This window comes from Haliotis asinina, chromosome 3 (genome assembly GCF_037392515.1).
Source record: "Haliotis asinina isolate JCU_RB_2024 chromosome 3, JCU_Hal_asi_v2, whole genome shotgun sequence".
Lineage (NCBI taxonomy): Eukaryota > Metazoa > Mollusca > Gastropoda > Lepetellida > Haliotidae > Haliotis > Haliotis asinina.
The window spans coordinates 27,778,198-27,793,599 of record NC_090282.1 but is presented as its reverse complement, the minus strand read 5'-3'; the positions used below and the strand labels follow the sequence as shown (position 1 = coordinate 27,793,599).

The 15,402-nt window shown below is 39.0% G+C and overlaps 2 protein-coding genes across 2 annotated transcripts in view; one reads left to right on the top strand and one right to left on the bottom strand.

Moving 5' to 3' along the window:
- Positions 1–15,402, top strand: part of LOC137277762 (F-box/WD repeat-containing protein 5-like) — a 424,418-nt gene that overhangs the window by 165,998 nt on the left and 243,018 nt on the right. The gene's annotated exons all lie outside the window — the stretch shown is intronic.
- Positions 1–15,402, bottom strand: part of LOC137277755 (putative molluscan insulin-related peptide(s) receptor) — a 49,406-nt gene that overhangs the window by 4,807 nt on the left and 29,197 nt on the right. The window contains exons 8-24 of the mRNA XM_067809673.1: positions 14,624–14,747; positions 10,459–10,512; positions 9,468–9,643; positions 8,489–8,659; positions 8,043–8,235; positions 7,343–7,649; positions 6,770–6,857; positions 5,578–5,729; positions 5,049–5,217; positions 4,437–4,536; positions 4,007–4,071; positions 3,684–3,826; positions 3,444–3,508; positions 2,949–3,081; positions 1,718–1,877; positions 868–997; positions 204–338 (exon numbers count right to left, since the gene is read on the bottom strand). Coding sequence (XP_067665774.1) covers positions 204–338; positions 868–997; positions 1,718–1,877; positions 2,949–3,081; positions 3,444–3,508; positions 3,684–3,826; positions 4,007–4,071; positions 4,437–4,536; positions 5,049–5,217; positions 5,578–5,729; positions 6,770–6,857; positions 7,343–7,649; positions 8,043–8,235; positions 8,489–8,659; positions 9,468–9,643; positions 10,459–10,512; positions 14,624–14,747 — 2,365 coding nt within the window. The remainder of the gene's footprint in view (positions 1–203; positions 339–867; positions 998–1,717; positions 1,878–2,948; positions 3,082–3,443; positions 3,509–3,683; positions 3,827–4,006; positions 4,072–4,436; positions 4,537–5,048; positions 5,218–5,577; positions 5,730–6,769; positions 6,858–7,342; positions 7,650–8,042; positions 8,236–8,488; positions 8,660–9,467; positions 9,644–10,458; positions 10,513–14,623; positions 14,748–15,402) is intronic.

Here is a 15,402-nt window from a genome sequence, read left to right as displayed (position 1 = left end):
TTGTACAGATTTCAGCAAAATGCCCCTAACACCATCCTCACTATTATCTAAGTGCTAAAATGCATAAATTCAATGTGATGTTTGGTACTTAGCACTGAAATGATTTTTACAATAGTCTACACACACCTATTTATTTACAAACTGTGAAAAAATACAACAATTTGAACATAATGTATGTATGGTGAATAAATGCATCAACTCACATCTTTTCAGGGCAGCCATCAGGTTTCTCCATAAATCTACCATCAGATACATATTTTAATACTTCCTCATTTGACAGTCCTTGATAGGGCTGAGCAGCCAGTGTAGCCATCTCCCACAACACAACACCATAAGACCTGGAAGGAGTAAACATGCAAAGGAGGAATGTCTCAATAGAAGTGAAACCAAAATGAGAAAGTATGGAGACAGCACAGCACAGGTTAATGAATAAATATCTTTCTCGGCACTTCTCGAACACCTGGCTGTGCCTTTCTCTGCACTCCTCCCTTGTAATAAACACTGAACTGTGTCAATATTTTAATGTCAGTTTGTTAAAGAACTTTTTTATTATTAGGATAATAAATCTGCAAAATCCTCACAGAGATGGTATGATGTTTTGATTATGATCAGCGTTTCTTTGAGTATGTTATGCTTATTCGTTTTCAAGTTACACTGCAATTCATTGGTCCGCTTTTGAGCCAAACGGACAGTAACTCAAAGAAGAAAACATAACCAGGTAAGTGCCTCTGAAATCATTGAGAGCAAAAATGTTGACAAGTTTTAATCAGAATATCATCCAGCAGACATCATGAAGAGATGTTTATGCTTCTGAAGACAAAAGACAGATATTCAACACTGACCCATTTATGTAAGTTTCCAACTTACCATACATCTGACATGGTTGTAAATATGCCATCTTTAAGGGACTCAGGGGCCATCCAACGGACAGGGAGGAGGCCTTTCCCACCTTTACGGTAGTAGTCAGTTTCATATATGTCTCTCGTCATACCGAAATCTGCAAAATGTTATGCCAAATAATAACAACTATGTGAAACGTTTTGCAGAAATTTTTACATGTGAATCAGGTGTACTCGCAACACAACACGACATCGCAACACTATGGTGTTGCTACAGTCTGTATGCAGTGAAAAGGTACCAATGAATTACACTTTACACAAATAAGTAAATCAAATAAAGTGAAGTTAAGTTTGCAAATCCTCATAATTTTACCCTGCCAATTGAACATTTAAACCTCAGACTATGGGATCATCAATATTAACGTCATCTTCATGCCTACATTTTCGTCACACATTTTGATCCTTAAATATGACTGTTGAATGTCAAACCTGCTGAAAGTTACCACTGACAATATAATGTAGATCCTTGAGATTTTAACAACAAAAACAAGCAAGTTCTCCAGTTCTAATCAGTTCTTTTCCCCCTTCAATTCACTACATGATGACTTATGTATCATCTTGAAGGATTAGTCGTCTATGTTAGGGGAGCAATGTGTGTGCACTGATTGGTTTTATGACCCTGTCATCATATGCGAAAATGTCTCATACACTCTTTGTTTATGTCACATTTTCATGATTCAACTTCCTCTCAATGATACATTACCAGTCTCTAACATAATGCTTGAATTTGCTGTTTGATAAAATGCAGCTTTTTTTCATAACCTTCCACCCCTAAAATAAACAGCAAGCTTTAAAGACGACTATCATTTAATTCTCACCTCCAATTTTTACAGTACTGTCATCAGCAACCATACAGTTCCTAGCTGCAAGATCACGATGCACGAATTTCTTGTCAGCCAAGTAAGCCATTCCATCAGCAATCTCACCAGCCATTTGCAAAATCTGTTTGAGGGTTGGTGGTAACCTGCCCATGTTTTCCTGAGAAAAGAAATCATAAACTATGAATTTACCAGCAGCTTGAAAAATATAAATTCATATGGAAGTTGTTGTACGACCTACAACCAGAAACCAAAAAGAGACCCCAGAATGCCATTCAAAAAACAAAAACAAATCACCAAGTATTTGTAACACCACTACCTATAGGTAACTGAAAAGCTTGCACACTATTTACCAGACTAATACACTCATGGTTCTAGTTACATTAATGAGAAAGTTGCAGGACTTTTGGCTAAACAACTTTAATTTTGGTTTTGGAAAACACATCTAACACACTAACACAAGACTTTATCATAATGGGTCCCATTCATGTACCGAACTAAATGAGAGAATAAAAACACCCTTTAACATCATATTCATATCACATGCTCGCATATCTCTGAATAAAATCATAAGCTTGTAAAAAGCTGTAATGCAAACATGAGTTGCTTCAATACACAAAACACATTCAAAAATGACTTACAGTGACCTTGACCTCATTGAAGGTCACTCAAAATAATCAATGACTTATCAAAGCTGCGTCAGTAACAAATTCCATCCAACTGCTGTGGACACTTCTACAACTTGGAGGGTAAGATTTTCGGATCACTCTCAAGGTCTTACACATTGACCGTAAAAAAACTAATGGCAAATATTTCATGAGTACTGCAAAGCTAGCAAGCATAGAAATGAAACACTTTGTCCTGTCAGCTGAAAGTAAATAACATATGGAGCTCACTGAATGGTTAATGTGATAAACTACACCCGAAAGTGCATGCAATGAAAAATGGCTACTGTACTTCCTTTATAATTTTCTCTGTGACCTTGACCTTATACATAGCTCACTTACTACCTTTTCAGAGCTCATTCACCACAATAGGAACACATCTACTAAGTTTTACTGAACCACAGTAACTTTTACAAGTCATATTCATACTTTGATTGTGAGTATGCCCCTTGCCCTTGACATGACAGACAGGAGACATACATTACTGGTACATGGTATGTGCCACATCTATGGTTTTGAAGATAAAGTATGCTGATGTTGCAATAACATTTTGTTATTAGTATTACCTCTTCATCAGGTCTATGCAACCGCAGGAAATTCTTGAGGTCACCTTGACCCATTAATTCCATGATCACAAGGGCAGGTTGACCCTTGGACACTACACCCAATAATTTCACTACATGATGGCAAGAAAAGGATCTGAAAGAGATTGTTTTAATTTAGTTACATTTATGCCACACATATTAACACCTGGTTGTAAATCTTCAAAATAACAATCACATGACAATTTCATGCCATATGCACTGACCACAGTGTTTGATGCCATCATTACCAGTATAAGTTTTAAATCAGTAGCTGCCTTGGTTTATCAATTTAGTGCCAGGCAACAAACATAACTCGTACAGCTAATCCAAGGCTGTAATTCAAAACATGCCATTACATAGGCTAAAACTGTCACAGATCAGAATGAAATATAATTCACACTGGTTATAATCTAATGTGTACTTTCAAATAAATACATATTGATAATGTTTGCTGCTTCTAACACCTGCATTACTTACTTCATAGTAGATGCTTCTTTAAGAAACATCATCCTTTCATGCCAGCCTGCACTATCATTTACAGTCTGAAACAAAGTGGGAACATATTTTCATTTAAGCAGAAATCACACAAATAGCACAAATAGGTCAATATTAAAAAAAAAAAATGAAAATTCTGGCCAGAAAAGGGCTTGAGTTACATCAAGCCACACAAGGTAGCACTGTGAAACGAAAAGCAACATTTGAATATGTCTGAATTACCTTCACTGCAACCTTGACTTCATCACCAGAACCACAAATCTCTTTGGCAACACCCTCGTACACCATGCCAAAAGATCCCTGGCCCAGTTCTCGAATAAGCTTGATTTTGTCCCGACTCATTTCCCAATCATCAGCTATGTAAACTGCAAAAAGTGCAAATACAGTTGCTAAATATGTTAATTTTTGTTAAACAAGACCCTGGACTGTTTAGCACAACCTTTGTTCGCAACTTATGGAAATCTTGAAACTCACACTGTACTCTCAATTACAGTCATTCAAAACATCATCTAATATTTTAAAATAAAAGAAAAAACATTTATTACCATCTGCTGAAGGAACATATCCTGGATTCATGGAGATGGTTGTCACATCAGGATCCTTTGCAAACCTGGGACAATAAATGGAAAAGATGTTTGACATTTGTTTCTATTAGAAAAGGACATTAATTTCTGTGCACGTATCAAAACTTAAAATGACCTGCACTAAAGCTGTGTTTTCACAAACTGGCAACCTACAATCTCAGGAAATCAATGCAAGAAAAGATTATCATACATAGTACTTCCAGGACAAACATGAGTGAGAAGGTGATTATGTAAAACTAAACAAGACATACAGTACAGTACATTACCTATCAAATAAGGCAACCAGCAACAGCAATGATGCTTCTCTCTCTTTATTATTAGAAATTTTGTTCAATTTTAGATATTGATATAGGATATTTTTTAGTCAAATGACATCAAAAGAGATACTCACTTGCTCTTGGCCACAAACCATACAATAATGATTGTGATAATGATGACAAGCAAAACTCCAATCACTGCTGCAGCTATAACAGCTTCGTTTCTTGTCCCCTCTGCCAAAAGAACCAGAAACAAATAGAATAACAATCTAATCAACATTTTCCCAAATTAGAGTAAATGAGTGACATTTGTTTTATGCCACACTATGCAATATTCCAGCCACATGGCCACAGTATGTAAATAACTGATACAGTGATCAACAGCATGACCATCGATCTACACAATTAAGGATACAATGTCATACATGTGTCAACCAAGATGGCAAGCCTTACCACCCAATGCAGTTAGTCTAGTCCTACTGAAGATTCTAAACCTGATATTCACTGGTTTCCTAAATTAGAAGCAAATAGTAAAATCAAAGAGAACTAGAGAGCACTTGTTTTACTGTTTAAAGTGAAAACTTCATTAGTACCAAACATATAAACACTTTCACCTTCAAGAAAGTAACATACACTTTTTGAACTGGATTAACCAACTTCAAAACCAATGTTGGCAATCTTGGCCATTCAAACCAATCCTAGCAAATCCAACACAAATCCAATAAATGTCAACTTGTTTAGCTCACCATCAAGTTCAGGCACCACAAAGAAGAAGGGTTGAGTGAATGACCCATTCCCTGCCAGAGATGTGGCTTTAATGCGAAAGGAATAATTCCCAGGGTTAAGTCGCTGAAACTTGTAGCCGCCTAATTTTCTATATTCCTTATGAGTGAAACAGATACGTGTCGGCTCAACCTGCAAGCAAATTTGAGAAAGTAACAAAACTTTGCACAAACAGAAATTTAATCAGAGTTTTCTGTTATGATTCCTAACCAAGACTTGAACTCAAAGCTTTATGTACCATGACTGGATTTATACTTTCTATCAGTAATCCAAGAATAAAGCTGGTTGGGATGTTATTGATAAACAAGGCGAATTTGGTACCACTCATTTATCTCAACAATGTAAAATCCTTCCAGCAGTCCTAAACTTAGCTACAGCAACAAAGGCATTAGGTACCAATGCTTCAGCCGAGACAGAATAATATGTAAAGAACTATACATGAGCATTGTATACATCATACTTTGACTGATGGGATGCAAGTAAGTTTCTTACATCAGCAGTAGAAATCTTCTTGTATTCTATCTGGAATGTGATGATGACACCATTTGGGTTCTCTGGAGACTTCCAAGTAACCAGTATGTCTTGTGTTTTGTTCGCTGATTTGACTATTTTAACAGTCGATGCATTCACATTATCTGATGTAGCTGTAAATAAATAAAGGGTGTTCACTATGACAGAACCAGATCATCACAAAAGAACATATGGTTCTATCTGACCTGTCACATTAAGATGCTGTTACTTCTTTACCTATGGATCCTTCCACATTCCATACTTATGAAACAAAAACTGCTACAGGTTGCTAAACAGTCATCGCAGTGTAACAGCAATCACCAATACTTCAGTACCATGCATGCACAGTTCCAGTCAATTACCATTCTGGCATATTTTCCTCATGGTATTTGACAAAAATACAGGAGAGCAATAGAAAATAGTTTACGGTAAGTAATGTAAGAGAAAAATTAAAGATGAAGTTAGGAACCCTACAAAAATTGTTTTAACTTAGTCAGGGAGATGTCACATGATCTATGTAACAGGAAGTTCCAGTTCACTAACTCATTTACTACTTCATTCCCCATCAACCTCTTGTTAAAATAAATGCTCGACCTGTCACACAATCAATTATTGAAGGTTACTCTATGACAAATATATATTATTTTACCAATGACCTTAGAAAGTCTGAAATGACAATAACTGCTTGAGTTATTTATGAGAAAACATCAGTTTGCAAAACCATGATTCCCTTCCTCTACATTATATAAAAACAATCAGTGGCAGTCAATGGGCTTTTCACATTAATGAATAGCTAATTAAGTATCATAATCAATTTTTGTTTCATTAATTTAACGAACATCAGAGTAATTTTGTAAATACCACTAAAATATGGACATAACTGTTTGGCATCTGGGGTCACAAATGTTTTGGGTGTTCTTTCAATGAACTTACTCAAAACAAAAATCATTTTAAATAAGCTATTTACCCTCAGAGTTTCAGTAGTGCATTTTACCAGGAATCAATGAGGTCTGATTCACAAAATTTCCCACTGATGTTACTGCTTGATAGCATGAACAACTGTCCACAGTATTGTGGCATGATTACATAAATCAGCCTGCATCAACCAATGGAAGCTAGCCTGCATCTGTTGCAAACCTGAATCCGCTCAGGGCACCTTGCACTGAGTACTTACGTGATGGCAGTGTTCTGGCTGTGGCTATAGCTCGGCTACTGCAATATTTGAACCCTGTGGCTGGGTCTGTTTCTTGACAAGCTAATACCTATGTAACAAAACACATAACTCAACAGTTTTCCCACACATAGTCATCTAAAGAAGCAAGATGAAAACAAAGGCTTCAATAGTCTTCAATATTCCCTCGCAACAGCAAAATACTCTCCATGAACATTTACTTATTATGATCACCATATGTCAATGTTTTAGTTGGCATATGGTAAAATGGAAGGAGATTAAGGTTTCACAGTTCTGCTCTGCTCTTGAAAAGAAAGCAAGAAACAAACTTGACAAACAAACTGATGGACAGAGTTTTTTTTAATAGCCTCCCCTACAAAATGTTGTTGGAATAAAAAAAATTATTTGCAACTTGTGATCGATGTAATTTCAGCACTTTTATTTTGATGTTTAAATAGTTAATGCATTTATCTGTATGGAAAACAAATGATATTTGCAACAGAATACCAATCATTTATTTTCAATTCAAATTATTTTGTACCATCTATATCCAACTATCTGATACAAATAACAAACCTCAATATTGTATTCTTGAAAATGACCCAAATTTGGGATGACAATTTCAGTTGCATAAACAACAATCTGAGAGAAGACAGGTCTTGTACTATTATCAGAGTTGTTATCAGCCGTGGAGTTGTTCCTTTCATCAGCTGACTGACTGTTATCAACTTGAGTCACATTTTTCTTATCACCAGTAACCTTCTTCTTATCCACTGTCACTTTCTTAGCTTCTTTTTTATCAGGTACAGTGTAGGTGATCGGATCCCTTTCCATTGGTTCATCATCAGGGGTGTTATCTCTTTTTTTACGGTTGGACTCAGGCCTGTAAAAAACAAGACAATTAAAAAAATTATTCTATGAATCTCAATGATACATGCCTTCTTTTTACAGCAGAGACTTACACAATCATGAAACGTGCTCAACTTACTTTTCATTGTCACCCATACAATATTTGAGTCCATACTCCAATCCACATCTCTACTTGTTTCTAAGCACTGACATACTATCATTACAAACAGACTTCTGCAATTCTGCAGACCCACTCAGGAATGACTGGATCAATGTAGATATACAACTGGAAACTGCTACTTGTTTAAACAACATACATGCAACATACATATAAACAATCACAAAACAATTTTGATGGTAAACTGACAAGCAATTTACTGATTTGTCCTTAATTTACAGTTTATTTCTTGTGGCTTCAGTTATTTACCTTTTAGTATATATCCTATCATGAAGGTCATTCTCAAATTCAATCTGCTGTTGACGGTGAAGCTGCTGTTCCTCAAGAGTTTTCTTGGATTTGGGGCACTGACAACATTGACCATCTTTTGTCATTGTCTGGTTGATGTACTTAGTCTTCTCATCATGTGTCTTCACCTTACGCTTCTTGGGCATCAGGATAGCTGGAAATTGGAACAAAGAACACACACCGAACATAAATGTACATACAGCTATAAACAACATTAAATGAGTGAATGTTGTATATCACCTGTCAATTCTACATCTATCAAGACTAAGCTTGTGAACCATAACACCATAACTAGCTGAGTAAATATTTGCTCCCCTTCTTTCTTCTAACATGAAGCACAATCTTTCTAGAAGTATGACATTCTGATCCATGGAACTCAGAGATTTCACAGAAAAATATGGACTTACGGTTATCACAATAATCTCTCTTGTCAAAGGCTTCTGTTTCAAGTTCCTGTAGCTGCCAGTAGACAAAGTAATGGGTGACATTGCCATTAGGCTCTTTTGGTGGGTTCCAACGTACAAGGAGTTCTCCCTGAACTTCAGAATATACTTCCAAGTCAGTGGGAGTAGTCGGCTCTGAAATCAAATTTATGAATGTGTTCAGCAACAACTGAGTGAGTGTGTGAATGGATGCTTGCTTTACATGCTACAGCCAGTTAAATTACAACACTGCAGAAACCTCTTACATAACTTGTTCTGCTGCATACCAACTGGGATGATAACATACACATTTTGATGACAGTCAGGACAGATAATAGATACTGATTCATCGAGCATACTAAAGATTCAAAGACTTGACAAAGAAGAACCAAAATAGTCAACATTTTCTACAATGATTTGTTTGTTTCATGTTGCACTAATATTGCAGCTACATGGCACCTGTCTGTAAATAATCGGGTCTGGATCAGAAAATCAAGTGATGAATATCATGAATATCGATGTATGCAATTGGGATATGATGAAATGTCTCAACCAAGTCACTGACCACCCTGACAAGCCTGAGCACCCAATCCCTTTAGTCGCCTTATACGTTTTTCATAGGTTGCTGAGCTGAAGGCATATTGCAGGGATAATGATTCCAGGGTTTCCATTTGTTGATTTTTCTACATTTGAGAATTCTCATCTTAAACATTCTAAAATGTTGTTCTGATCTGGAAATGTTACAGAAACACATCCTTTCAAAAGGTGATAAAATCTTGAAAATATCTGTCATTTGTCTCAGTGTGTGACTAAGATTGTCACATCAACAATAATGTAGTCACATTTTGACATCATTTGTCTCAAGCAAACTCAGACCTTTAAAACATCAGCTACTATCCACAAATGTTGAAGAGACACTCAACTCAACATTGACAAACACAAAGACAACAAACAAAACACATACCAGATGGGTGGGTTGTGAAAAACATAAGTTCACTGTTAGCAGCTTCATTGGCTGTGGCCAGTGAGTAGGTTTGGATATATGCAGCATACTGAGTCCATGGTTTGAGTCCAAACACAAGCTCCACTATGTTATCTGGATCTTTGTAGTCATCAGGGTTTGCATCATATGTCTTCCAGCTGCAGATGCAATGATGAGGTCATTTTTGGATAGAATTCTCTCCCTTTTTAAAAAGACACTGATTGGGGGTGCATTGCATGTACCTGAAACCTGTCTAAACAGGCACTCCATGGGACCAAAATATAATGCCAGTTTAGACAGGGTGCCTTGAATAGACAGTGATGATAATTTCCAACATGTCTGCCAATTATACTTGTCAGTCTCCTTATCTCTATAAAGCCTTTATCACTACTTCCTGATTAGATTATCTAGAGTGCCGAGAGGAGCGTATTGCATTAACAGACCTTGATTGGACTGCTCACACTCATGTCAGCTGAGAGTGTTTGATTCATCGCACTACTTCCTGATTATGTAGCGTGCCAAGAGCATTAATTAGTGCATTGACTTTTGGGTCTTTGATTAGACTGCACATATCCATGCCGGTTAAGACAGAGTTAAATACAGTTAAAATTGCTTGTTGGGACTGGAAAGTCGTGCCGGAATACAGAATAGGTGCCAGTTTTGACAATGTTTTAATGATAATAATATTGTTGTGAAATGGTGTGACAAAATGTTATGCCAGTTTTGACAGTGAGCCAGATTAAAAAGGTGTCAGTGTTGGCAGGATTCTCTGTATGTCTATCCCAGGTATGATTCTGTATGCATAAATACATTCACTTTTTTATGTGAATCTGACCTTTTGTATCTATAATTGGTGTGAAAGTTTTTATCAGCAACAGCATTAATATCTTTAGAGGGTAGGTAAAAATTAAATGCCATTTTCTAAGGATGGAGGTATGCAAATTTCTGAGACCTATTATTCCAAAACACTTACGTGGTATCCATGCAAGCATCCCGACCTTGGTAAATGTTCACATCCTTGGATTTTCTGCGGATAAACAAAACCATATCATAATTACTGGTCAAGAATGTCACACACATATATCTTTGGTCATTGCTGCTGAGACTTAGCAAACCCCCCTGGACAAGACGTTCAGATGGCCGTGCAGGTTGATAACTAGTCAATATCTAGTGTCAGACTGCTCTTGTAGATATTTTGAGTTATCATGGTTATAGTCTATGCAATTTATAGAACGTAATGTAAACATAATCATAATGTAAATACCAGGTTTAAATCTGAACCCAACTTTAGTGCTTTGAAAAACAAAAGTAAAACGAGGACTAAGTACTACTGTAATACGCATCTTATACAAATTAATACAAACCTGTAGAGGTTATGAATTCTTTGAAGAATGTCTTCCTTGAGGTACATATATAGCATTAAAATGTCCATTTTAAAATGCCTACAACAGTTGTAACAATATTTCAATAAATATTTTACAAAACAAAAAACTTGTTTTTGTCTAGTCAGACCACCCCTACAGGGCCCCTTCCTGGGCCCCCAACAGCAGGTAACTCTCACTGTCTACCTCGTACCTCACTTTTCATACTGAACTAGTCAGACAGAATGTGGGGAGGTGAGTGGCCATAACCCCAAGGAGGACATTCTTCAAAGAATTCATAACCTCTACAGGTTTGTATACTTCTTTTTCAGAAGAAGTCCTCCTTGGGTACATACATAGCATAAGACATACTCCTAACGAACGTGAGTTGGGGAGAGGCATTCTGTCTGCTAACATGTACCCATCACACACTCTCATACACTGCCAAAGCTGTGAGAGATTGAGAAAAACACTTACCCAATCACCAAGACCGCTGATGTCAATCAGACGGGGGCGTGGCAAATGAGGGTAATACAAGCCAGCCACACAAGAAGTGTATAAGTGACGGACGTATGCCCACCCCCCTTTTCTCTCCACTGAAAATTCTCCAAACCAGCGAAACAGTGCCGAGAATAACAGTGCATAAAAATAATATCGTATGTCGACGCTATGATGAGCAATTTTTTAACACCACCAGTAAATACCCATCACCAATAAGAATGATTCTGTGGAACCCACCACCAGAAAGAATTTATACAAGGTCGTGAGATCGAAAACTCATTCATCTACCGGGGTGACGGCCATGCCCTCTGGTGAGACCTGTTTGGCCAAATTGAGCACGTTCCCGCGAGTGTTTGTCCAACTTGTTAGCATCGGATGAACGTGCTCGGCTGGCTCCAAATAGCCACTGAGCAGATCTCCTCAATAGGCAGTGAAGCTGCATAGGCCTGTGATGTAGCCACTGCCATAACCGAATGAGCTTTTAATTTAACCCATTAGGTATGGTTAAACCTTAATGAGTGTAAGCCATACAAGTGACAGAGACAAGCCACCTAGAGATGGTTTACTTGTTCGCCAGCAGACCAGCTCTCCTCCCACCATAACAGCAGAACAACTGTTTATCTTTCCGATCAGCAGTTCGTTTGATGTAAGCTCTGAGAGTTTTACAGACATCTAAGATGTGAGCATGTCGAAGAGAGGTACCGGACGGGAGGCTGCAAGAGTGTAGGTAGCTCGATAGGTGCTGTAACATGAAAAGCGCCTTCGATCTTAGGACGGTAAGAATCCGGCAGTCTAATACTGACTCCGTCTTTGTGAAAGACAGTCAGAGTAGGATCCGCTGACATTGTGTGAATGTCGCCTACCCGCCTGCCAGAAAGCCAGAATTGTTTTTGCTGCTAATGCAGGAATTCCGCTCGCTTGAGGCGATTCCTGACAGTGGCCAAGCCACACACTGAATTCTGGGATTCAGGTGCGGCGTTCTGTTCTGGGATGGTAAGTTCGGTCGAAAGGGTAATAGGATAGGAGGCAGAGCCAGAAACCTTAGAATTACTGGAAACCAGCTTTGAGAAGACCAAAGGGGTGCAAGGAGCACTAACACTCAGGTGGCAAGCTGGTTGCTTGGAAATCTGTGAGAGGACTTTGGGAATCAGCAGTAGAGGCAGGAATGCCCACAGTACCCTGTCCATCCAATTGAGTTGGAAAGTGTCCTGGGCGATGGCTCTCGGATCCGGTATCTGAGAGCAAAACACCAGAATCTGGTTCGTCCCCCTAGATTCAAACAGATCCACCTGGAACAACCCAAACAACCGAGAGATAGTCTTGAATATCTCCCGATGCAGCATCCGCTCATGCGGGGCCAGGACACGTTGAAAGAGCGCGTCTGCTCGAACGTTGTCCACCCTCGGGAGATAAACAGGACACACCCGCACATTGAACTGGTCGCACCACAGCAGAAATTGCCAAGCGTCTTGTAGGAGGGACGGAGACACCGTACTGCCCTGTTTCAGGATATAGGTCATCACCGTCCGGTTGTCCATCTCTAGACAGACCACACAGTCGCAAACCGTCTCCCGAAAGTGTTGGAACACTAACCGGAGTGCTCCCAATTCTAGCACACTGATGTGCAGGCGCGTTTCGTTCTCTGACCACTGGCCCGAAACTGATTGGCCACTCAGTACACGCCCCCAACCCTGTGAGGGAAGCATCTGTCTGAATTGAGAGATCTCGTGAGGTAATGTCCAGGGGGAAGCCCTGGGATAAATTCCCTACCACTGTCCACCACCGTAAATGGGGAATTAACCACCCCAGAGTGTGGAGAATAATCTCGTAACTCTGGGCTTGAGACCACATGCAAGCCAAAGCGTACTGAATGTGGCCGCATCCTCAACCGCTCTCTCCAAACAATGTCCACTGTCGCCGAGATGTTACCTAGCAGCTGGAGCCAAGTCCAAGCCGAGGCCAAGCAGGACTCGAGAAATTGTAGAACAATTCTTTGAACTTTGGAGATTTGATTTGGAGACAGAAAGACCAAGTCGTTTCGGTAGTATATGCTCCCGTACCTACCTCAGTGAAGAGCCTAGCGAGATGGAAGACTCGCTTGGCCCAACCCAACCCTCCCCCTCCTCCATAGTCTCCTCGACACGACCCCCAGCAGCAACGTCTCTGAGTCAAGAGACAGCTCTGGAGGATCGGTCGAGGGAACACCCGAGAGTGAGAGACGCTAACGCAGAGCTGAGCGGCTCCACGCAATCGACCAGACACCCAAGGCAGAGTACGAGTGGCAGATCGCTCAGAGTGTAGACACCACAGGGCCAGAACCCGCCAGACTGATATTGGCAGCCGCAGTCAGTACCGGCTCACTCCCTAAGGATATCCCCACACCAACACCAGAGGCTTGGTTGGGGATTCCCTTCGACGCTGTGTGTGTAGATACACCCAATTCCGAGAGGAGACCAGACATTGCGTCGGAAATAAGGGTATGTACTCAAGCCATCTGTTCCTGCAACAAAGAGGAGATTAGATCAAGTGTTAAAGGTTGTGAGGTTTCAGGGGAAGTTTGCTGGTTTGGAAGATTCCCCCCCCCACCAAACTGAAACCCAAGACGAACCCTTTTTCTTACTTGAGTCTTTTTTTGCTTTTTTTTTTTTGCAACGGACACCACACAAAGTTACATTTCATGAATGAAAAGTAGTGACTCATAAATTCCTGATAGCGCCCGTGCGTTAAAAAGGAACCATACATACAGAGTTTGGTGCTTTCTCACTCATTTTCAACTTCACGTTCGTAAGCTTCGCTTTACTGTATAGCTGTGTATATGGACAACTGTCCTCAATGATGACAGTATGAAAAGTGAGGTACGAGGTAGACAGCAAGAGTTACCTGCTCTGGGCTGTTGGGGGCCCAGGACGGGGCCCTGTAGGGGTGGTCTCACAAGACAAAAACAAGTTTTTTGTTTTGTAAAATATTTATTGAAATATTGTTATAACTGTTGTAGGCATTTTAAAATGGACATTTTAATGCTATATATATGTACCCCAAGGAGGACTTCTTCTGAAAAAGAATTCAAAGGTTTCCAAGCTTTGTTTCCATTTCTGCTTCCAAAGGAATTTGAAAAGATTACCCACAAAATACAGTTGTTCTCCCCTCTTCTTTACCCCTTTTTCTTTCTTATTAAGTGCATAACAGTCAAGAAAGTATCCACTTTACAATCCACTGGTAACATGGACAATACATTATTTCAGGAAAACAAAACATGCACACATAATGAGTACTTACGCTTCCCTGTAGTTGATAACATAGCTAAGCAGCTGACGACTATCAGCCAGCTTAAATCTTTGCCACTGAAGAATAGCAAAATTTGGTCCTACACGAACAATAAGATCCATCTTCTTGACAGAACCTGCAATCAAATGTATTGAAAAAGGTGAAAAGACTGGTTGTGTGTGACAGTTTACATCCAAAAATGTTGAAATAAAAAGAGTAAAGCAGGTAAACCACAACTTCTTTTATGTAAAGTATTTCGGTACCACAAAAAATGTGTAACATTCCACCAATTGTTTCAAGACCGCTATTTGCAGACTAAAACCATCAAAACTGAAGACAGCATACTTATTTTGTTTCCTACCACACACTGTCAAACCATGAGTTTGGAATTAAATGAACAATCTGTCACATGTTGTGTTTTTTAATTAAACAGCCTCACATTGTCACTCAGTCCCATTACTCAATCAGCAATGTTCGGCTACAACTAATCTTGCTTACATTACACTGAGAAGTAGTCCAGACAGTTGCAGTTTAGCCTATTGTCAGTAGGGCTGTAACCATGTATTAAACTATCAATGGATTGCATTTGTTGAGTCTCCAATAGCAATTAATAAATGTTAGAAATGAAAATCTATCGACTGCTAAGTAACTGACACTGAAAAATCTTCAGTGCAAAGTACAGAATATTTGGATGCAGACTTGCAGCTTCATGAAGTTTATGTTTAACTGTTTACTCTTCTGGCTTTCAGGCTTTTTAAGAGACGGAAACTACTTCAACTAGTTTCTATGGC